The following is a 24,096-nucleotide window of genomic DNA, read 5'->3' as shown; positions in this document are numbered from 1 at the left end:
CGAAGTTCGTGTCCCTAACACGTTTGATCCGTTTGTGCGTACAGCACTTTCGTCGCACAGGCCCGAGAATGGCAGTCGGAGCGCGCTGGAAAGAAAAAAAAATATACAAAAGCGCGACGCGAACTTCCACGTGACACGGATTGGCCAATGGGGGAGCGGAGGAGGCTGGGGCGACAGGAGGCGGCTAAGACAGGGCGAGGAGGAAGCGCCGGGGTGAGCGCGGTGGTGGCAAGATCTAAGAATGGCGCTACTTTTATAAATATAGGGGCTTTACTCGCTCCCTCATCAACGCGCCGCCTACAACGCTTGAGCGTAGCAGACGACCTTTCGCAGTGAATGCACGCTTAGAAATGCGCTGTGCTTTAAGTGTTCGCGCTGGCGTTCTAGCTCCGAGTAACTTCCTGTATAGAATAGAATTTTGATACGGAGGGTTATATATATATATATATATATATATATATATATATACACAAATTCAGTGACGGCAGCTTCTTTTTCCTGTTTTAATAACTATTTTATAAGTATCTAAACGAGCGCTAACGCCGTACCATGACGACTCCGAATGTATCGCGTGCGCTTCATTTGTCAAGCGCGTGTCGCAAGATCTTGTTGCGAATGGTTGTAAATAACACGTTTACTATCGAATGCCAACATCCTGGCCTCCAGCACACCCTCAGTAATGTAAATAATCCGCGCCGTCCTTGCCAATTGAATTCGCAGCGCGTATAAGCTATCACGCTCAAAGGCTGGCAGAGGGCACGGACGTCGCACCAGCCTTAGTGTCCTACGGCAAGTGTGTCTCAGAGACATTGTGGCCGTACGAACTGGTAGTTAAACGAACAAGCAAGCGAACGACTAAACGAACGAGCTAACGACTAAATTAACGACGACTAAACGAGCCAGTGAACGAGCGGGCGACCGCACGTTTTCTTTGCGAGTGCTCCACCCCCGCATCTTAACCTTCATACACTTTAAAGCTCACGTCCCAAAGACCTATGATGCTGTCGTTCGGCGACGAACGCACCCTGTAATTCGGTTTCGGCAGAGCACGCACGCTTTTCATCGATGCTTTTGAGGGCGGTCGCCAACGAAGAACACGAACAAAAGAGGCAAAGCGCTCTAAAGGCTAGTAAGTAACCCCAAAAGACACAGTTGCTTTTCGAAGATTAATTTTCACGTTCGAGCCTCAAATGTCAAAAGGATTGTGCTGAATCGTAAAAGTTTCGTAATCACATTTTCGCACGCAGCCTCGCGCCGCGAACTCAAGCCTATTAGCGTACAAAACGATTAAGCTTCGTGCCTTTGCTGAAACTATTGTGGCATCCGAAGGCGCAGCATGTCATGGTGATGGAAAATGCCGTGAAGCGACGTCGCACTTGCCGCAAAACTTAGTTCAAGGCGTTCGCAAACCAAAACAATACGGATGCCAACATGCGCTCCTCGCCAGTAGTAGCACACTGTACCAGTAGGTAGACGCTTTTCGGGCGAAAATGGCGATGGAGCGCGACTCCATGAACAACGAAGCCAGCGCCCGGCGGCGCGACGGCCCACGTGATGCCATTAGGCCAATAGCGACGCGGCGTCGGCCTCGGCGAGGAGGAGGCGGCATTCTTGAAAGCGTGTCGCTACTTGGTGCTTTACCTTGTCTTACCTAACTACCGTGCGGCGGCGTTTTACAAGTTAGCCATTGTTCGTCTGCACTGCGTAGTGGGCCTAGTGTGTTCCGGCGCATCTGCTTCAGAAACGGTAAAAAAATAGCCATGCCGGCACCGCTGTTACATTGTGATCGCGAGCGTATTTTGCACGAAGTGCGCAGCCGCTTAACGAATATCGGTCGCATGTCGTACTTTACACAACACGGAATATCGATGGGTGCGGCACACGCCGCGACGTCTCCGCCCTGTACCGCCCAGCCTCACGTAGGAGCCGGAGCTCAGGGCCGTGAAATGCGTCGCGCTCGTTTTCTGAACATTTTTTTTTTTTTTTAATCGCACTTCGTCCTTGTCTCGCTACGGTGCCGCAGTAGTCGCCGTTTAGCGGCCACCTACGCCGGCAGCACGCCAGTAGGCGGGGGCGGGGTGTTTACTTCGGCGGCTGCTGCTGCGTATGACGTGGCCGCCCTTGAAATAATCTGCGGTGGGGGAGAAACTGCGCCGAGTGCTGTTATCTTCGTGCATGCTGTGTTTTCCCCGCTTAGTTTGCGTTGAAGCGAGAGGCAGCACTTAGGTCATTTCGTTCACAGCTGCTGCTGCGCTTCCTTACTCAAGCGTTTTGACAGCGAGCCGCGACCATCGGGTGAGATGTGTTCATGTTTGCTTGTGCGCGCGTGACACTATATATGCTTGTCAATTTAGTTAGTAAGCGAATGTTTACCAGTTACACGGCCGATAAAACTGGTAACCTTACTTCGTGTAGCTGTATGCTAATTTGCTATCGCACTCGATGGTTCGCCTTTCGGGCGAAACTGCGACTTTCTTTACGTCCACCACCGCACGCGAGCAGCTCGCGTCTAGCGGCACACCCACTTGATATTGCCATCAGGCAGAATTAGCGAAGCGTAGATGTATTTACAAGGTAATTACAAACTGCAGCAACGCTGCATACACAAGATGACAGCCCGAACCAGACGCACGCACTCCATGGAGCCAAATCATCTTCACTCATAGTCACAACATGCCCCACTGCTCAGCAGCATCACGCCTTACAACATTATGCAACATCACGCCAGGCACTCGCGTTCGTGATAGAACACTTCCGTTCTGTGGGCGAGAGAAGGCGGTTAGTGTATGCAATTACTTGCTGTGCGTTTCTGCTGTTGAACGAGAACAGCTCCTATTCCATGGCTGCTGGCATCTCTGTGAATTTCAGTAGTAGCAGATGGGTCGTAGTGAGCCAGCAAAGGGGAAGCTGGCAAAGTTCTCTGACATGCACGTGCTGTGGATGATGGTACGGGAAAGTTTTGGACGCAGCAAACTTGTCAGGGTTGGGTTGAACTCCTGCGGCACTAACAAGGTGGCCGAGAACAGTAATCTCGAAAGTGGCACTTTGATGAGTTGAATTGCGGGCCAACACGTCAGAAAACAGCAAGAATGGCCGACAGACACATAAGGTGACTCATAAATGTGGGTGAAAAAACTATCACATTTTCTAAATAACATCCACAAGTGGACCATTTATAGATGCGAAGAGTCCATCATTCGCTCAAATGTTGTCGGGGCATTACAAAGGCCGAACAGCATAACCTTGAATCTATAAAGCCGTCCAGTGTTACGAAAGCGGTCTTTTTGCACTCCGATGTCTTCTACAGAGATCTGCCAATACCCAGAGCGAAGGTCTATGGACGAGAAGTACTTGGCTCCATACAGGCAGTCCAAGGCCTCATCAATATGTGGCAGCGGGTAGACGTCTTTGGTCGTGATCTCATTCAGATGTCGGTCATCGACGCAAAAGCGTCAGCTGCCATCCTTCATCTTAACAAGGACAACTGGGGACCCCCAGAGGCTGGACGAATGTTCAATGACGCCTTTAGTCAGCATTATGTCCGCCTCATACTGGAGCACTTGTCTTTGTCTCCCTTTCTTGCATCTCTTTTATTGCGCTAAGTTACTTGTTCAGTATGTGAAACAGGGTTTGGACATTGGCTTATGGGACTGGCGTCACCGGTACATATATGGTGAGTGACCACTGATGTTTGGCCTAAGGGATGGTCATTAAAACCAAAAAGTCACGATAAGCCTCCAAGACGCGACGTATTTCAACAGCCTGCATAGGAAGAAGCTCAGGTGCAATCATCTTGCTAAGTTCGTCTGGTGCAGGACTCGACTGATCGAACTTGCCTGTGGATGATGGTGGAACTTCAGTGTCCAATACGGATATCTCGCAATCATTGATAGGCGAGATATCGGCCAGCGACATGCCTCTCTAGATAACCTGCACAAAGTAGAAGTTTGGAAGAGGGAGTGGTGGTCCAGTTGTCTGCAACAGTGTGTAGGTAGTGCATCCAGGTAGTGCAAGCCACCAAGCATTACATGAGTACTCGGACACACTACACAGACGCCGTCAGGAACAGGCAGAAATGAGGTCACGGTAACGTACTTGGTGGCTTGCGGTGGCTGGCGGATGTCATCGAGGTAACATAAGCGCGGTTGTGTCTTTTGTAGAATATCGCAGCTCTGGGATAGTTGAAGCTCAATCACACTGGATGCGAAGTCAAAGAGGGCAGAATGAGATAAGAAGTCTAATCCTAGGATAACGTCATGAAGGCACTGCTCCAAAACTGCAAACAAAACAGTGGTAAGGTGCCCTGCCATGCTGACGTGAGCAGTGCACATTCCGAGTACAGTGGGCGTTCCTCTATCGGCGATGCAGAGGGTTCGTGATACAGCAGGGGTGAGGACTTTGTCCAGGCTGCGGCACAATTGGGCATTAATCATAGATAGTTGCGCACTAGTGTCAGTCAACACTGGAATATTTACACTGTCAACTATAATGTCATTCAAGTTTTGTCTGGTTGATAAAGTGAGCAGAGAATTTTTAGGCGAGTCATCAGTGCAGCATCACCTCTGGGAGCTGCAGCTGTTGGTTTTCCATGAAAGAGCGTCAGAGGTTCATTGGGAACAGCGGGCGACGAGCCTAAGGTGATAGGGATGACGGCTGACGAGCAGGTGGCGAATGGGTCTGGTTGTAGCAATGGCGGGCAATGTGACCAATTTGACGGCAGGCAAAGCAGATTGGTCGATCATCTGCAGTTCGCCACTCAGCTGGGTTTCCATAGCCTGGAGGGTGCCGCTTTCTAGGTGAAGGATGAGGTCTATCAGAGAGTTATGAAGTGGCAATAGAAAAGACAGAATGAACTCCTGAGATTTTGGAGTTCTTCACGGACTAATGCTTGAACAAGTGGTACTGTAGGCAAGCTGTTGGAATCATGGACGAGTGGAAAACAGGTGGTAGGTGACATTGGTTCACTTTCAGACCGAACAATTTGTGTCACGTCTTCTGAAGTCGATGGTTGCTGCATTCTGCTGGCCTCGCATGAGGAAGTCGCAGCCATATTCGTCAAGCCCGCGAACGACGTTGAAATGCGGCGGTTTTTTGCGTGCTCAAAGTGTTGGCACTTCTTAATAATATCACCGGCTGTTGCACAACTCTTACATATTAACAAGTTGAAAGCATCGTCAGTGATGCCCTTCAAAACATGCCCAACCTTGTCCGACTCGCACATGTCAGTGTCAGCTTTGCGGCACGGACCAGGCACGTCCGGGATGTAAGTGATGTATGGTTCTGTGGATGTTTGCGCATGAGTCGCTAAATCTTTCTTTTCGGCATTCTTCCACTCAAATGGACGACCAGACAACTCCTTCAGCTTCTGTTTACATGTTTCCCAGCCCATAAGCTCATCTTCGTGGCTATCAAACCATCCCCTCACCCTTCCTTGCAAGTTGAACATCAGGTTGGCCAACATTTCAGTTGCATCCCATCTGTTGTGGGTACTCATGCGCTCATACTAAATGGCAATCCAATCTTCCTCGTCGATGACGTTATCGGTGCCACAGAACGTTCCTGGATCTTTCATATATGCCAGGACAACGGTTGGAGTTGTCACCGCTGGCGCAGACCCCGCCTCCTCCTTCATGATAATACTGAGGTGACAACCGCTGCGGAGCTGAATGATCTCTTAGGGCTACCTGCACTTCCACCAAAATGCCACGGTGCAGAATTAGTGAAGCATAGGTGCATCTACAAGGTATTTACAAACTGCAGCAATGCTGCATACACAAGTTGGCTGCCCAATCCAGCCGCACACTCTGCTCGTCATCTTAGTTCATAGTCACACTATGCCCCACTGCTACGTAACAAAATAGTAAAGCCGGCAACGTGAAGAGATAAGCAAAACTAGACGCAGCCATAGCGCCGCGATCGCAATGTGCCTCGAGATATTGAAAACTAATTGTAAAGGCCAGGAAGTGCTGCTAAACTGAGCTATATTAAGATTATTTTCCACTAATTACCACGAACGATTTCGGTTTTTGTACATGGTTTATCTATGCGCAGCATCTTAGGCAAGATATTCAGCTGAAAACTGCATCCTTTGGATTATAGAGCACCGTCCCCTGTAACTATTTAAAGTTGTTTAAAACTAGCATTAACCAGATACCACAGGATGAGCTGCCAAGTAATGCAGTTTAACAAGTTGAAAATTTTTGCCTCTGGAACAGCCTGCAAAACCTTCTTTAAGTGCGCTTCCAAGCATACCTATATAGCCCGCAGCTCTGGTCATGCGAGACAGCAATTGACTATGCAAACACATAAAACATAGTCATTACAAATGCCAATCTATCCCCGACATGCCATCGGTTGCATGTGCTGCTGCCTCTCACTTTAAGGACACGTCTGTGACCTGTGGCATATATCATTTTGTAGATCCAGCACGACTGCATCTAGACATTGGATGCATACGTAATGCCACTAGACAGAAAGGCCTCTGCAAAGTGTTGCGAGAATTTTCTAGTTCACTTACGTTTCCTGCTCGTCCACACATTCCGATGCCATCTGGCGTGTGAGTGCAGACTACTAAGTGTGACACAGAAGAAAGCTTAGGAACCGCACTACTTTCATGCAGTTTTCGAATGTGTCTGTATTCGAGAAGAAAGAAAAAAAAGCATCAATCAATGCAAATATTGTTCTGCGCAAATAAGAGCACTTGGGGCCCTCTCCAATATAGATGAGTGAATGTGTACTAATAGAAATTTCTGTTTTTTTTAAATAAACAAATTGAATGGCAGAAGCAATGAGTCAAATATATATGTGCAGTACAGCAGTACATTAAAGAACCCCAGGTGGTCAAAATTAATCCGGAGCCCTCCACTACGGCGTGCCTCATAATCAGAACTGGTTTTGGCACATAAAACCCCAGAAAGAAGTAGTAGTACAGCCCACCGTTAATGCGAACACCGCAATGGTAATAATGCAAGCATAAATAACAGCAACACTTACTTGTTCAACTGTTTTGGGAAAAAAGTACCTTGTACGAAATCCCAGGCAGACATATATATATACATGTATACCAAATCTTGGCTGCAATTTATCACCAAGTTTAAACTCGGTGTTCCTATTGAGAGCGGCCAAATAGATTATTTTTCTGTTTCTTTGCTGTATATTCTATTTCCATAATACATTCAGTTTCAAAATATGAAACGGGGCTTTCAAACACACTGCAATGTTATTTTGCAAAAGGACGCTGCATTGGGCCTGTCAGTTCATCTTGCGGAAGAGGTAAACAAGACGAAAAATACATGTGTGCACTACATATTGTTAGTCTACATTTTCTCCACCTTATGCCATGCTGTTTGCTTCTTTCATTAGTTTTCATTAACTGTGGTCTCAGTGTTTCTGTTGCACTGAAAGTGAAAGTTCTTCAATGTGCGTAGAAGTTGAATAGATGGTGAATACTGCTGGACTATGTTTTTGTACATGAGGTTGATAAAAGTTGCCAGTCACTTATCCTTATGTCATTTGAATGCGAAAGCATAATGACTTCTATAAGTTATTGCCTTACATTACAACTTTACCTCAGTCCACCTTGCTCTAATTTGTACCAACCTTAATCAACCCTAATACACCTTGCTCTAATTTGTATCAACCGTAATCCACCTTAATCTAGTATCTTAATCCAATTTTGGGATTGTGCCAGGTAGTTTCTTTTGGGACACCGTGGCTGTTCACCGTGGGATTTCACAGTGTGAGCAGAAGCAGGTCCAGCATCAGAAAAGTTTGGTACCATCGGATGTTATCACCGAACAGATGCCAAATTTTTCTCTTCATGGGGCATATAAGGCTTTCACCTTAATAAAGCTTGCCAACTAAAGAGTCAATATGGTATCTGCATGTAGAGTAAGTCAAACATATTCGACATGACATTCTTCTTCAAAAAAGTATGTACAGTTCAACATGCAAAGAACTGGAGCTTGCCACAAATAAGGCTGTTTTTTAGGATCTAGCCTCTGTGTAAACTCTGATATCTATGTAGAGTCTGTTTCACACTTAGGGGAAAACTCTGAGCGCCTTGCAAGGTGCTCCGAGTTTTCCCCTAAGTGTGAAACAGTCTGGTACATCTCCAAGCTTTTAGTTAGTATCCTGTTTCTTAGACAACAATATTAAGGTATTAGCAGATTCTCTTTATTCATCTAATTAAATGCATGTATACAGAAAGGTTGAAAATTGCCCATAAGAGAGTTTTATTGTGAGGTAAAATTTTTGTATTAATATTACGCTAAGGGATTGTTGTAGACCATCACTGCAAGGCTTTATTACCAAACTTTGAAGCAGTTGATGAACAAGGCATGGAAAAGTTTTCGACAATGCACTAATCCAAAGTCATGTAGACAGATGGCTGGGATGTCCACACTGATTTTAGTTGACAAATCACTCGTTAATTGAATCCAAATGATCAGAAAAATAGTGGCACTGTAATGACAGATTCAGTCCATTTTCGTCTGTATCAAGAAGTGAGAACATTGAATTCGGCATGCATTTTTGGCAGTGATCACACTGACAATTGCCCAACAAGAGTCGGCATACTTGTCGCCCAGAATGGTATAAAAAAAAAAATGTCAAGCTAACATTAACGGAAGTAACTGCAGGTGAATTCAACTAGTCTTTAACTAACATTGTGCTTTTTGGCACAAGTGAGGTGAGCTCAGCCATGGTAGGCTTGGGTTGAAACATGCTTGAGACTTTGCTGTGAAGCTATTATTTGGATGAGGAAATGTAAACTTCACTTCCTTAGAACATGTGTGCACTGCATTAAAAGGGGCACGCATATTTGCTCACCATTTATCATTCGTAATGAGAAAAGCTTAAGGTAGTAAGCAAAATAGTTTCCAGAAATTTATATGTCAAATTCGGACGAGTAGGCATGTGCGCAGAGGTCCTTAAACTGGTTCCACGCATAAAATGACATTTCCCTGCAAGTTCACATAAGAGGCACAAATATGCATCTCACACAGAGAAACATGAACCTGATAAAAGCTGCCAGGGTTAACTATTACTATTCAATTCCTACTCAGAATGCCATCATTCAAAAAGAAACCACAGGCTTCATTGCAGTACTTCACCAGTCACACCTGTTTGCTTCTCCACATGTTAACGCAATAGTGTTAATTAAGGGCCCCGTGTCGCAGAAAATCCAGTGTCGGCGTTGAGGGCATTGCACGGCCAAGGAAATCATCCCGAACCACCCCAACCGCGCAGTCCCTCCGTGTGGCACAAGGCATTAGTGAAGAAACATTGAATTTCTCAAAGTAATATCCGTCAGAAAATCGTAAAGTACCACTTAACCACAACTTGCAGACATGATAGCACGGGATTGTAATTTGAATGTACGAGAAAACATAATTCATTTACGAGAAAACTCGAACACAAACCCCTTTCCCAGCCCCTGGAAAAATGTCTTCCCAGCAATACATTTGTGTTTAAAGGTGAAGCCGACTTAAAGGGGATGAGCATAAGCTTGGTCATTGTAAGCTGGCTTTCCCACGTGTGTTGCTGTGAAGCCTACTCATAAAGAAAAATGTGATGCAAACGGGGCTCGATAACACTGTCACATTCCACTCTTAAAGGCGAAGCTTAAGCGTCCTCCAATTTTTTTTGAGGACACATTTTCCTAGCAACTTGTGTCTATGAGGGCACAAGAGATAAACTTGTCAACTGAGTCACTGTAATTGTTTTGTACACCCTGCTGCCTTTTAGGCAATTCTTTTCATTCCGTGTCTGCTGTTTTCTACTGCTACCGTGGGCTTCTCATTTATGATTTGCAGTGCTCTCTAACAGCAAATTTTGGAGTAGTGACAATCACACAAATGAGTTGCTTATCTGGCATGAGCAATGGGGAAACTATCTGAATAAAAACATTGGACATAATGAGCCACAACTATACTTAACAATGAAACAACTTTGTAACCTTGTGTGACTGCTGATAGTGATACTTCAGTAGATTGCCTGCAAGTCAAGCATAAAAGAACCTGTAACATATTGTTAATCTGAAATTCATACTCCCAGATGTGCACTGAATCCTAGGGAAGCTAAACAAAGGTACCGTTTTGCTTGTCAGGGAATGCGTTATAACGCATGTTTTCTATTTCTTAACAAAGTCTGCTCTATTCTCTTGGTGATGATGTTGGAAAGCAGCAATATCAGCTTCACTTGTCTTTTGGTTTTGTTCCGCAAGAAACAAAGCAGTTTCTGTCCTCTTTACGCTTCTTTGCTTCAGATTTTCTTTTTGCTCAATCCCACATCAATGCACAATTTCGAAGCACTCAATTCAGATTTGATTTTTGATCAAACCCACATCAACGCACAATTTCCAAATCACAAATTTGCAAGACTTGATACTTGATTTTAAAACTGCGTTTGAACTGGATGATGTTCTGTTTGCTACTCAAATGTTTACAATATTTCAACACCCCCGCCGCTGGGATACGCAAATTCCAAAAGCTGTGCAAATCATTAGGCACCCATTTCTCTCCTTTGTGCGGGCCTTTCTACGAGCGTCCTTGTCCATTTTTATGCCATTTTGTAGCAGTAGCTATGAGTCGCTATGAGCACTACCCATGTCTAGACACATGAATAACGCTCATCCCGTGTGTGCTTTTGTTTGTGAGTCAAATCAGCATTCCTATTGTGATGTGAGGTACCCTCACATTAAAGGAAGCTTATACGTGGAACTGACATATTTTGTTCCAATTTGCTAATGTCTTTCATTGCTAATAGCCAAGCTGCTTATTCACTTGCTTTGCTGCATTATGAATGGTGCTGCTGACACGTGGCAGACTGCATTTGGCATCGCTCAGATCTCAGTACCTAAACTCTAAGACGGAAAGTAAAGATGGCTGCCAGCTAAAATATATATTGCATATATCTTTAGCAGGCCGTACTGACAGTGGCGCAAAGGCTAGATGTTCCCAGTCTCACCTGCATTCATCACATTTTCTCACACACCTCTGCAGACTTCCTGCAAACGTTGCTGTAGAAACCACCACCGGGTTTAGACATGTCCACGTTGACTCCCATTGAGAAGCTTCGCCACCAGTGCCTCCAGCGAGGCGCACATGGTATCAAGGCGTTTGCACGGTAAGTCCAAGCTGTCTTGTTGGACATGCTGTCTCGGCATGGCTAATGATCTGTATCAGCTCTGAAATCGATGACTGGGCAAAATCTCATTTGCTAGGGAAGTAAACTCTTATTAAACGCAATAGAACAACTGAATGCCAACCAGCTGTTCTTTTCTACTTATTGCTAACCATCGTCGACTGCGCCTTGGGACAGCGTATACCAAACATTTTGTATACCACATAAAATGGGCTTGTTCCCCATCTTGCTCCTGTGGCAACGACAATGAGAATGTTCGCCATCATCTTCCTTGAATGCCCCAGGTATGCGACGCATAGACGGCAACTATAACAAGAGCTACACTCCACTGATCCTCACCGATTCTTGGATGGCAAGTCAGTGGCCTGGGGGAGTCTATCAGCTGAATATGCTTCATCCCCACACTCAAGGCACAGTCCAGAGCCATCCGATTACTACATTAAAGTTAGTGGGTACTTTAGCTGTCACAGCAATAGGTGCACCTCTTAAAGTTTTTATCATACAAATTAAGTTTATCCTGCATTTCAGTAGAACCTAATTACAACTTTTGTAGAATTTCGGTCTACGCATCTGTCGTGTGCCGAACGGTATGTGCAGTAGAGATAGGCAGGTGAAATAAGGACTTAACTCAAGTCTTATTACTTCTCGCTGACTGATATATTGTGCACTCCCATGCATATTACTGAAAGTGCGCCCAGTAGTCTCGATTTTAGCAGCTATCACATTACGGGGCTGAATGTGAGCTAATGGGTTTGTATCCCAGTTATATCAGCCACCTACCAATGGATGTGGAAGCAAGAATGCTTCTGTGCTTACATTTATGATGGGCATATTAAGCAAGCCCAGATGGTCAGAATTGGTCCATAGTCCCCTTCTCTGATGCTCCCCATAACCCACAGCACAGATCTGGAACTGGGATTTTGAATCAGTAGTAGTACTATTTATTCGACTTCGGAGAGTCTGGCAGCTAAGAAGAGGTGTTGCGCCCATGCTGAAGTGGCCCACAGTGCCTTCAGAACGGAAAGGTCTAATATTGTTATAGCCTATATTTTTCTATTTTTTCTTTTCTCTGTTTCTTTAAACCATGGCAGTTATTTTATTTTCGAGAAACTTTGACCTGGTGCTTGGCATACTCCCTTCACGCAGTGCGCGCTTGTGTGCTTGTGCTGTGCAGGCAGTTCCGTGCCATGGACCACACCGGGGACAAGAAGCTTGACAAGCAAGAGTTCAAGAAGGGCCTGCTGGACTTCAAGGTGGACCTGAGCGACCATGAGGTGGACACCCTGTTCAAGGAGCTCGATAAGGATGGCAACGACAACATCTCTTTCAACGAGTTCCTCGTTGCGCTCAGGGTGAGTACATCGCACCTTTAATCCTAGCATAAACTTGTGCTACCAAAGCAAAGAAAGCACCTAGAAAATTTAGTGACCGATACTGCCATTAGCCATTGAATTGACCAAACCCTTTGTTGCATGCTGTCTGGACAAATTTATGTTATTTCTTGGAGCAAGTTTAGTGCTTCCGAGAAGTTGTTGTGCATAATGTCAACTTCAGTGGGCAGCAGAAGTTTTCTATAGCTTCTCTGGAGGTTGCTACCGACCACCGCTTACCCCCAACTCAGCTTCAAAGATAGCATCCTGTTGTTCCGGTGGGTAACTCTCGAGTGTCCCCACATTTTTACTTATAACTCTCGTAACATCACTGTTTGGTGCATATAATTTTCTACATGGGATAGATAAAACATTCGGAGGCAGGATCTGTAAATATTGTGGTTGTGTGAAGACAAGTTCTTTCAGCGGAACACATTTTCTAATTAGTATACACGGAGTAAAGTGACGTGCGACAACACTTGCCTGCGTAGCCATAAGGGTTAAGTGGCATAGTAGCCTCCCTCCCCCAAAAGTAAATTCATGGCTACGCCACTGCAAGGTATACTTACGGATTACAGGCAAAAGTGAGCAGTCGGTTCCCTAGTGTTTTGCGAAGTACGGCTGCCCATTACAAGATGAGACTGTCCAGACCCACAACCGCCTTAGTACGCCGTGAAAGCTCTCGCCTGTGTTCGCCGCATGCAGCCTCCAATGTCGGCGGCACGTCTGGACTGCATCAAAGAGACGTTCCACAAGATGGACAAGTCCGGAGATGGAATCATCACTGTGCATGACCTCAAGGCTCATTACAACGCTCGGCAGCCCAAGTTCCAGAGTGGGGAACTCACTGAGGACGACGCGTTTCAGCTATTCCTGCAGAACTTCGACAGTACCAATAACCCCGACGGCAAGGTGAGAACACAAATGAGTTTGCAGTTGAGCCTGAACAGCATGCTCGAGTAAAGAAAGAACACTTTGTTTACTGACGGGGCGCCCATGTATGTCATTCGCATTTTGTACTGTCCATAAGTCTTGTCTTTCTTTACCCGAGTAAGCGTCAATTGGCACAAATTAGCACTGTGTTGAACAACATACGTTTTAATAGCATATAATTTTTTTTGAAAGATGTAGTAACTAAGGAGTATGGCTCAATTTATCTTTAGTTGAAAACGCGAGAAAGAGACTTGAAACACCTGTCACGGTAGCTTAGCGATTATGGCGTTGGACTACAGAGCTCAAGGTCGCGGGTTCGGTCCAGGCCGTGGTGGCCACGTTTTGATGGGTGCAAAATGCAAAAACACTCGGGTACTGTGCAATGGGTGCACTTTGAAGCACACTGGGTGGTGAAAATTAATCTGGAATCCCACCTCATAATCAGATCATGGTTTTTGCAAGTAAAGCCACGGAACTTAATTATCTCATTTTTTTAGGCACCCGAAAGAAAGAAATGACAAGGCGTGTCCAATTGTGCTTTCCCGAAAAATGACTCCAACTTTAACAGCCCTGCCTGACTGATTGATACAACCTGTGATGACAGCACAGGCTTCAGTTTCAGTTTGTCAAAGTGTTGGAGGAGTATTGCTCACGCAACGATTCCCTGCTTGACACACCTTTGCTGCTTTGTTCGACTTGGGTGCCCAACTGGGATGACACATTCATAAACGTTCGTTAACTCTTTCATGCACAGAACTTTATTATTGGAGGGAAACAATATTTTATTGAAAATATAGATTAGCCTTCGTCCAAAAGTGACTTTTATAACGCGGGAAAAAAAATTGGCACATTGGTTCAAAAGAAATGAGGTGGTCACCTGAGGTGACCACCATGCAGCAAGTGTCAGTCACTTTCGGTGGAACACATTTCTTCCAATGTGGTGGGTGTGTACGGCTTGCCCTGCTGCTGAGCGTAAAGATTTCTCTGAAATACCAGCAGCTCCATCAAGGACGGCGTCCAGAATAAGCTGAAGATTTCATAAGGATTTCTGTGTTTTGGAGAGAGAGTAGCACCCCACTGCATAACAGAAAGTCCAGCGGTGGCGACATCTGATAGGAAGGACTCCATACAGGTACATTCGCAGTCATGACAGGAATGTCATCTTCGTCGCTGTCTGTATCAGAAGACTCGCACACAGCAGAAATTGCTTTTCTTGCCTCAGGTCTCTGTTTACTCGTTTTCACAGCTTTATCATTTACTTCATAGTGAGGGTCACTGTCACTGAAGTCGTCACCCCCTGCGAAACTGTCAGAGTCCGATGGAATTTCGACAAACTCTTCCGTTGAAACACCAAGAACGAATGATATATTGCCGGCCGTCCAGACCCTTCATGCATGGTGGTTACTCTAGGGAACCACCAACTTCGGCGTCAAAGCGCTCTCGAATAATTGAGCGCAGCACTTCAATTCTAGCTTGCATAGTACAGGCTACTTCTGCAACACTCTATCCTGTGGTATGAATTCAGTACAAAGAGGACTAACCTTTCTTTCTATAAAAAAACCCGCGGGTCCATACCGTATCGCGCGCTCGAGTCAAGACCAGCCGAAAGAAAACGAAGATAACACGTGACATCCAACGCTAAGGAAAGTGGTGCCATCTCGGTTACAATCTCAAAGCTTCAACCGGCACGCTGTTTGAAAGTTGATATGCGGGACCCGCGCGCCTCAAGAGGAAAAAATGAAGAAAAGGTGGTTACCTGGGGTGACCACCATGCCTGAAAGAGTTAAATGTTGTATTGTAGGCTTATGTGCTGTGTTACAGTGTCGCGTTGCAGTCTTGTACATGTTAGAATGGTTATACCCATGGAGGAAGGAAAAATATAGGAGGGGGGCATTACGTCACACAGCCAGCCTTGGCAAGCGAACGCTTCGTGTAGCCAGCAATGGTGAGCAATGGTGAGCAATGGTTGAGATCACGGAGAATCGGGATTTGCCGAGACGTTTGGTCACCGGTAGGTTTTATTCGGTGCGGGGCTCAGCTGGCAGCTGCTCACATGCAGGAAGGGACAAGATTTTTGCTTGTTTTCTTTTTTTTTTCCGTGTTTTCTGTTTTTTCCTTGGTTTTGTTTTTGTTTATTTGAAGAGTTTCAAATGGGTTCGAATGGGTGTTGGAAAAAAAGAAAAAAAAACAGCCCGGAGTACTAAAACCTACCGCGCGCTCTGACATGTCCTCCGTGCTCTGACGTTTTCATCACGTGTTGGGCCACCACAGTCGGCGACAATCGTGTTGCGGTAGGCTCCCTCCTATATTTTCCTTCCTCTATGGTTATACCCACGAAACAAGATACAGTATATGTACACTTTGCGGAATATGCACTAGAAAACCCTGGCTTGCTTCCACTGTAATTTGGAATTTCACTGCCAACTTGCCAGTAGTGCAGTAATGACAATGCACTGAGTCATTCGTGATATTTACCTTGGCAGGTGACAATCGAAGAATTCGTCGACTACTACGCGGGTGTGAGCGCCTCTGTTGACACGGATAGCTACTTCGACCTCATGATGAGGAATGCCTGGAAGTTCTGAGCAACTCAAGAAAAAGAAAACAAGGCCACCATTGTTTGGCCAGATGAACCTTGCAGCTTGTAGTCACATGATGCACTGCCATCGCACATGCTTTTTGTCCAGTCCGGGCTGAAAGCTTCGTCGTGCAGACATCCTCTAACACATAACTCGTCTTAACAATTCTCTTCCAGCTTCATGTGTTGCTCATTTTATTGACATGCTTTTTTATTATTCAGGGCATCTTATCGTTTGCATCCAACTTTTAATTATTATTTTTTTTCAAACCTTTATACTTCTTATATCTGTACTTTACTATACATTTGGAGGGTTGTTTGCTTGTCTTTTGCGTGACATGGAAAAAGAAAGAACATCCTAATGCATGCAGTGGGTAAACCCACATTTAAGTTGCTGTACTGACCAAGTGGGATTACATGCTTGCATCACTGATACTTCCACACTACTATGTTAATGACACTATCAGTGAAAAAGCTGGTGTTTTTGGTTTGTTTTCATTCATGGGAGGGGGGGTAGGGGGGGGGGGGGACTGTGACCGATCTCCTGGTGCATAGTATCATCTGACTTAATTTTTAAATTTTGCTGAAGTCATACATAAATGCCCACATCTATCTGTTAAGGTGAGCTGAAGTATTATTAGAGTAGCTGTGCTGCTAGGCCTATTTCCAAAGAAGCTTCTCTAGCCTTCAGTATCGACTCATCTTGGAATAGGAATATGCCGGTAAATTATAGGTTTTGTGAAGTAGTTAGTTGCTTTGTAAGTTGTTCCACTTAGACAGTTGTTTACCTCCGGCAGAACAAAAAGAATAAAGTACAGTGTAACCAAAAACTCATCTGGTGGAAAGTACAGTGAAGAAGGTGAAGTTGTCGTTGGATGTCTTGGACGAATACTACCAGTCATTCTGACATTTGGGATGCGTTGGAGGACTTGCATGGCTGTTTCTAAACGTTCCTAAACCAAGTTGGAGTCAGAATGACAGAACTACAGGGCCCAATTGTTCAAGTTAAACATGATTTGAGTGTCAAAGTAGTTGTTTCAGAGCAAGTTGACAGTTATCATTCCTGCTGGTACTAATAGATTCGCATGTTATTTCAAATGCTCTGATGTGCCACATGCAATGCGATACATGATGCACTGTGTGTTGAAATTTAAGGCATTGCAGAGAGCTAGGATTTGGTAACGGCGTTGTTTTATTACTGCGTGACAATTTGTTTGCCGACTGGCACTCAAATGACTAACACATGTTGTCATTGGCATCACTTGTTATCAAGCGAGTTACCCAAACCACATTTGGCATATTCATGCAAAAAAAATCTTTACGTGTTGTTTTCTGTGACACTTTTTCAAAGTACACAAGGTGAACTGCCAAGGTGTGTTACGTGGCAAAGTGCTTGCCCCTTTTGTGGACATATTTAAACATTGTCAGCAACATTCCTAGTGTGAGATCTGTGAAAATTCTATTCACTGTTTCCTGTGTACTGACATTGTACCAAACATTGCCTGCCAACTTTTTGCTGTCAGTTTGCCCTTTACAGAAGACTACCTATCATGCGTTATACAGGATTTATAGAATGTTCTAGCAGTGTTACTTTGGAATGCACAAAGTTGTTTGTTATCACATCAGCAACAGGTTGTACCATCTTTTGTTGGACCAATTGCAATTCTTGATGCGTACTAGTTCGATACATTCTTACAAGCACTCTCCGTACCAAAGTTGCTAGTGCAAATTTCCTTCGTTCCCCGTCAAGATGGAACAAGCTGCTATAAGAGTAAGTACGTTCCCAAAATGAAGAGTTCTTTATATGCGGGGTCATTCTTGAATATAGACAAAAAGAAAGAAAAGAAAGATATGGAAATCTACTAGCTGCACTGTCAATTCGGTGCCATGTGCAAGGTGATGCTTGATTAGCTGTGCTGGTGACAGTTACCACTCAAGCAACTTCACTGCTGCTCAGTGAATTAATGATCACTGAAGCACTTCGTTGCAATGCTGTCATTGTGAAATGGCATGTTGCTCACCCACACAAAAGGACTCGGTGCAGTCAGGCACTATTCGTACAACTAGTTGCCTGTGTAACAAAGGTCTTCAGCGTTGGAATCTGGCTGTAAGCCATTTACGCTACTAGCTCACGTCACGCTAAGATGGCATGAATAACAAGTTGCATTTAAGGAAACTTTTTAAGCTCACGACCTGCTGCAACATGGTTCTAACTCTTCGAGCCACAATTCTGACATAGATACTACTTCGTCAATTTTAGTTATGGCTTTGTTTGCACATGCTAGCTGTCATGTCAAGCTGTTAATGGTGACACGAAGGCGAGAACAAGTAAATAAGTTTAAGGATTTCTATACGTCCTTTTAAATCTTTGAGAGCACTTTGAACTTCTCATTCACACTGTGTGAACGAGCACTGCGCTTTTGCAGTGCAGTTGCAGTTTTAATGCGTGGATAAGATGTTGGAGTCAAGACAGGATGCAGTGGCACTGAAAGGCTTTCTTATTGTTCTGCGATTTGAAAAAGGCAGACACATGTGTGCAGTGTTGTCTTTTTTTTTCCCCCACTAGCAAAACTTGAGCTGAACCAGCATTTAATGTTTGCTCGAACATGTTGAATATTTCTGTGAAATGTCAAACAACTTGTCAAAGAATTTGATTCCAAATTTGCTTTCAGTAATTTGCTATCCACTGAAAGTGTAGTTTTGCCATTAAACAAGGTTAAGATCCTCTATATCTAGCGGGAAATATGCTTAATTGACAACACTGTATGTGTTTTGCGTTTTTAATTGTAGCCAATAACAGTACAGCATCAAAAGACTTGTTTGGAGTCAATAAGTGGCTCACAACTGTCCCATATTGAACCGCCCTCTTGGTGCATGCCTAAATATTTAATGTATCTTCCTTTAATGACTCTGCCAATGTGCATTGAGTCTGCATAAGTGGCAACCTGGACTGGGCACAGTCTAATGAACAGATATTATATATTTTGTGGTTGACTTATGTCGCCTGCCTACTCCTGCTGTCTAGTTGTTTCACAGTCGCAAGTGTATATGTCAGCTCACAGAATGCTGGCGCACGTCACTGTTTGATTGACGTTGGTGTCAATGACTGCATTTTTTTTTTCAGCTTGCAACCTCAAGCAATCTGATGCTGAAATAATTGACTTCAAGTGCACATAATTTTTAAGAATTTGTTTTAGCATGCAGTGTCCAACCTGTTTTTTGAATATAATGCTTTGAATAACTTTGAACGTAAGGACATGACGATGCTGGTACGAGCGATTTCGTGAAAGGTTTCTAAGCACAAGCTCTGGTTGGTGGCAGTGATGTCTGTTGTATGTACGTAACTTTGCACCATTCCACTTTTGTGTGCAGCATCCTTCGGTTTCACTACTTTTGTTACTGTCTCAATACCTTTTATGTTTTGCTTATTCTCGTAGGTGTGCGTCGTCCACCACATTTTTGTTGTTGTCATTTCCGTATACTGCTGTCTTCGACTGTAGCATGCATCTCATTTTGAAATCCTTGCTTAGAGCACGCGAAAGTGGTAAGCGCACATTTCACGTACATAGTGTACCGCCTTGTTAATTTATTTGTGGCATTCTTAGAATGCGTATCTTTCTCAAAATTGTTTTGCGTTTATGATCGAAATAAAGAACGCTTCTGAAACACTGTTGCTGTTTCGTCACTCCTTGCCAGGGAGGTTCACGTTTCTGAGAGAAGCATATATGTATCTGGAGACATTTGAATGACTGTGCTGTCTTCAACATGGTAAGTTCAGCTGATACAGTCATTGCCTGTGCATGTGTTGAATAAGTTTAACCTCAACATAATGGATATGCATATAAAGTAAATCTATAATGTTTAGTGTCGATATCGGGATCATGTCTCAAAAATCGCAAAATGTCACAATCGCTTGCATGTAGCACGATATAAAAAAATTACGAGTTAAAGCAAATTATTAATATAAACCAAGAAAACAATAGACGATGAGCTGTATGCCCCATACTGCTGCTGAATGTACAGAAATAAGCTTTTATTTTGGGCAGTACTTACGTTCCAAGAACCATTTTATTAAATTTGAACTCTTGCTGTAGGGAAACTTCATGACCTGCCTGTCTGTCTCTGCATTACTTGCGGTGTCAGTCGGAGAATATTCTTGAAGTCATGTGCTTCATTGTGGCGTGTCAGAAGTCAGTGTTAGAATATGCTCACTGCCCGGGGGAATGAAACAGTCGGTACACGCGCCGATGTGCAGGCTGTGAGCATAGACAGTGGACGAATATTCAGTGTCTGTCATACGAATAGTTCGCTGACGGCAAGATGTTAAAGCTGACGCTGAGGACAGGAAGTCCCTTCCCAAAATCATTGCATAGGTACACGAAGAAAGCACGGCAAACTGAATGTGGTGAAGGATGCCATCAATGAAAACACGCGCAGTGCAAACATCGGAGGGCTGAATAAGAACTGGATTAGCAAAACATAGGGGAGGGCCATTATATGGAATCTTCACTTTTCGCAAGCGAGATTACAAGTCGGTACTAATAACGGAAAGTGATGCACCCGTGTCAACCAAGGCTTCAGTTCGTAAACCTTCAACAAACACCAAAAGTACATTTAACGGACGCTCCGGAGGAGTTTCAAGTTGACCAAAAGATGCAGCTTTCTCTCCTGAAGCTGCACTATTTAGTTTTCCGAGCGGTGATCGGAGGACGAAGTAGCCGGTTGAAGAGGGGAAGAGGAGCGCTGCATCGGTGATGGAGAGCGACGACACGGGAAGCGCAATGAACCGGCAGCATTGAATTCCTGCGAAGATGGCATACGTCAAGGATAGTAATTGTAGTATGAACGCCGACGTTATGGTACAGGGCCAGAAAACTCATCCCTTTCAAAACCGTCATAGCCACGTCATTCACCTTGGGACGGCATCGGCAAAACCTGAAATATGGCCACGGATGCCGCAATAGTAGCAAATAGATCGAGGTAGGCTCCATGTGTTGTAAGACTCAAGATGTAGTGGTTGCGCAGTCATGGGATTCAGGGACCCATGAATTGCAGGTGCCTGCTGTGGTGGCTGCTGCAAGGGTGGCACCAGAGAGGCAACCTCAGCATAAGTTGGTGTAGGGATGGGGTGCGGGCTCGGGATTTGCGGGCACGTCGCGGAAGCTATCTCTTCCCACACGATATGGCGTAAGCCACCACCAGGAGGCGTCATATGGACTTCAGGAGGGGTTGACGAAGCTTGGGCATGCAATTTCTCACGGATGATGGAGCGAATCGGAGAATGTAGCTCACTATCGTTGAACGCCCTGAAATCAAACGTGTCAGGGTATAAGAGGATCATAGTAAGCTCATCCAGGCGCTCACACGTACTGATGATGTCTGCGATGGTAGAGGGGTTCAGAACAACAAGAGCATTGAATGCCACAGTCGCAATACTCTTGAGCAGGTGGTGTACACGGTCACTTTCCGACATCGAGGTGTTCATGCGGCGGCAGAGGGGAGGACGTCCTTATGTACGAAGTGTACGACTTACCTGTGTGCTGAACACGCTCAGCAAGCTTCTTCTTGGCGATATCTGAGCGAACAGAAGAGTTCGCGAAAATCTGGCGTAGGTGGTGCTAAAATGTGCTCCATTTGACGAAATCGAGCTCATGGTTGTAAAACCAAGTTTTTGCGACGCTGGTAAGATAGAAGGTGACATGCCACAGAATTGCAGATTCGTCCCAATGGTTAAAGTCACTCACACGCTTGTTTTGCTCCAACCAGTCTTCAACATCGTCACCGCAAAGTCCAGCAAACACCGGTAGATCCTTTTGAGGGGTGGTGACCGTCCAAGAAGGTGTTGCCGCCGGAGTAGGCAAGGTGTATGTTGCGGTATTGGCCTGCTGGTCTTGGGACATGGTCGAGTGCAGTTGGAAGAAGCGGCGACCCGAGCAGAGCTCTAGGGATGGAGCGTAGGTGAAGCTGGAGAGAGACCGGTAGCGAGAGGACCGAGGAAGCGGACAGCACACTCCACCAAAGGTGAGACAACGTTTAGGCCGTCAGACTCCTTTATTCTCCCAAGCGTGAGTCCACCACTACACCCAAAATGGTGATGATGAGTATGTACAGATGACAATATGAAGCGTATGAATAATGCTCACAATATATATATCTCCTTTATAAGGACTCCTTACTGTGAAAAATGTCAGCACAACACGACACACCGGAGCCACGTCTGCTGCCGGAGGGGTCCACTGTTCCCATGGGCATCAGCAGCCGGGTGCAAAAGGGGCACTTGTTCCCCCCCCCAAGCCACACCAGCAACACCCCCCCCCCCCTCTCGCCGCGATGCAATGAGTTTGCCCCCCCCCCCCCCTCCAAGACAAAATCATGTCGACGCCCATGCAACAGTCATCCTTATCGACGCAGCACCAGTATGTGTCGTCACTGCTTCACCTGTTTCGTCCTTCGCACAGTGTACGCTGCCGGAAGGTTCACCCAGTGCTCTCAGGGTCACTTTGAGTTCCACCTCTTCGGGTGGAACTCCACCACTGCGGTTGTGTGCATGAAATATAGAGACTCGGAAGTGTAAGAATTTTAAGGCGGGTGCATTGCTTTGTGGAATGAATTTGTCCACCATGATCATCCACCAGCGGTAATATACCATGTGTCCCAGCTAACGTTATCCAAGCTCTTGAAAGAAAAAGAAAAAAACGAAATCACCGCCCAAGCATACCGTACAGATGGTTAACGAGCGAAGCTGAAGCGTGCGGCCCCGGTGTTTAGCAGTGGGTTAATCCCGACGCTGTATTGAAGCGTTTCTCAATTTTTTTGGTTACATGTTTGTGTTTCTAGTGGAACGCAAGCGCCAATGGCGGACGGATGCTGCTAACCACGACACCGAGGTAACTCGAGATATCGAACGCATGTGACAACGGCGAGCCGAGGAGGTGGCGTTGCGGGCAGAGCAGCGTCAACGTGGCAATGGCGGGAACGCGTTTGGTACGACGCAGAGAACGACGTCATGCACTGACGGCGCTTCCAATGGCCCGCGCGTATTAGTGTGATATAGAGAACGACGTAACTGATGGCGCAGCCGATGGAGACGTTTATCGAAACGTGTGGTGAACGGCTTTTCGTTCGCCTAGCCATATACAGCTTTCGCTGTAAAAATTCCCTGACGATTACGATATTAACTCCTTAATGCAAAATTTTATTACAGCTTAATACGTGTTTTCATTTCGCTATATATAGGGCTGGCGGGCAATCTATCTCGCGCGGCACGTTGCAAACAGCAAAATGTGGCGCGACTGCCTCGGCTAATCGGGAGATCGCGAGAGGCGGCGCGTTGGCGCGATTCACAGCAGCCGCCGCAGACAGACCTCCGCTCATGCAGCGCTTTGTTTCCATACAGACGGCGCGCAGTACTCTGGCGCCATCTTGTAGCCATCGTTGCCGAAAAGCCGTCTTGCACGGCACTGCGCGTTTCTTCTGGCGCTTTCGCCACACCTTCTTCGCACTGTCTTCGCTATCGCCGTTTTTCATCTTCCACTGCGCTCCGTACGTGTTCGCTTTGATCCTTCACTGTGTTCGAGCAAACACAAAAAGGCCGCTGTGCAACATATGATTATGACACTGATGGTGATCGGTCGTCAGAGGGCTGACGATCGAACACCGCAGGTGATAATATTTTAAAAATTCCGGTGTCACATGTACACTGCTAATCGCGATCGGGGCCTATCCGGATCGAGTGTAGCTACACGGTCACTTAATTGCGATCGCAATCTTGCGAGATACGGACAATCGCGATCGCAGGCTGACGTCTCCGCTCTCCAGCGAAGTATTTTGAAAACGCTAAGAAAAAGTGAACGGAGCTCAATAAAATACGTTTTAAGAACCTTTTTATGAGCAACAGTAAGCTGTAAAATTGAAATATTGGCCAAATTTAACCATATTTTGCAACTCTGGATTTGTGGCCAAGGCATGTAGTTCTGAGAGTTGCAGACGATCATAAGACGATAACTCGATTTGGATCGTTGGACCTTGTAGCAGGCACCATTGTTGATCGCCATCAAGAGATCCGATCCG

At 45.4% G+C, this 24,096-nt stretch overlaps 4 protein-coding genes across 14 annotated transcripts in view; all 4 read left to right on the top strand.

Moving 5' to 3' along the window:
- LOC119433324 (calcyphosin-like protein) overlaps window positions 1-19,696 on the top strand; it is a 96,854-nt gene extending 77,158 nt beyond the window's left edge. The window contains exon 6 of the mRNA XM_037700477.2: window positions 17,399-19,696. The gene's annotated coding sequence lies outside the window, so the exon portion shown is untranslated. The remainder of the gene's footprint in view (window positions 1-17,398) is intronic.
- The window catches only part of LOC119433319 (calcyphosin-like protein), a 43,191-nt gene extending 23,495 nt beyond the window's left edge, over window positions 1-19,696 (top strand). Inside the window, exon 6 of one of the 2 annotated variants that reach the window (XR_007464422.1) lies at window positions 16,648-19,696. The gene's annotated coding sequence lies outside the window, so the exon portion shown is untranslated. Of the gene's footprint in view, window positions 1-16,082 lie in introns of both variants that reach the window. The other variant, XM_049659017.1, reaches the window with a different exon arrangement.
- LOC119433320 (calcyphosin-like protein) overlaps window positions 1-24,096 on the top strand; it is a 152,476-nt gene that overhangs the window by 108,427 nt on the left and 19,953 nt on the right. For 2 of the 9 annotated variants that reach the window (XR_007464423.1, XR_007464424.1), the window contains one exon: window positions 17,923-19,696. The exons of 3 other annotated variants lie outside the window; for them this stretch is intronic. The gene's annotated coding sequence lies outside the window, so the exon portion shown is untranslated. Of the gene's footprint in view, window positions 1-17,922; window positions 19,697-24,096 lie in introns of those variants that run through there. 4 more of the 9 variants (XR_007464427.1, XR_007464426.1, XR_007464425.1 and 1 more) reach the window with 3 other exon arrangements.
- Window positions 1,594-19,696, top strand: LOC119433321 (calcyphosin-like protein). Of its 2 annotated transcripts, none has more exons than XM_037700473.2 (5): window positions 1,594-1,746; window positions 11,004-11,127; window positions 12,320-12,497; window positions 13,221-13,427; window positions 15,932-19,696. In XM_037700473.2, the coding sequence occupies exons 2-5, from the start codon at window positions 11,048-11,050 to the stop codon at window positions 16,031-16,033; spliced, it is 567 nt and encodes a 188-aa protein (XP_037556401.1). In that variant the 5' UTR covers window positions 1,594-1,746; window positions 11,004-11,047; the 3' UTR covers window positions 16,034-19,696. The 2 variants fall into 2 exon arrangements, with proteins under 2 accessions (XP_037556401.1, XP_037556403.1); XM_037700475.2 differs by lacking the exon at window positions 1,594-1,746 and adding an exon at window positions 2,142-2,295.

Source organism: Dermacentor silvarum, chromosome 11, assembly GCF_013339745.2.
Source record: "Dermacentor silvarum isolate Dsil-2018 chromosome 11, BIME_Dsil_1.4, whole genome shotgun sequence".
Taxonomy (NCBI): Eukaryota; Metazoa; Arthropoda; class Arachnida; order Ixodida; family Ixodidae; genus Dermacentor; species Dermacentor silvarum.
Note: the sequence above shows the minus strand (reverse complement) of the source record. Positions and strands in the feature narration are given on the sequence as shown.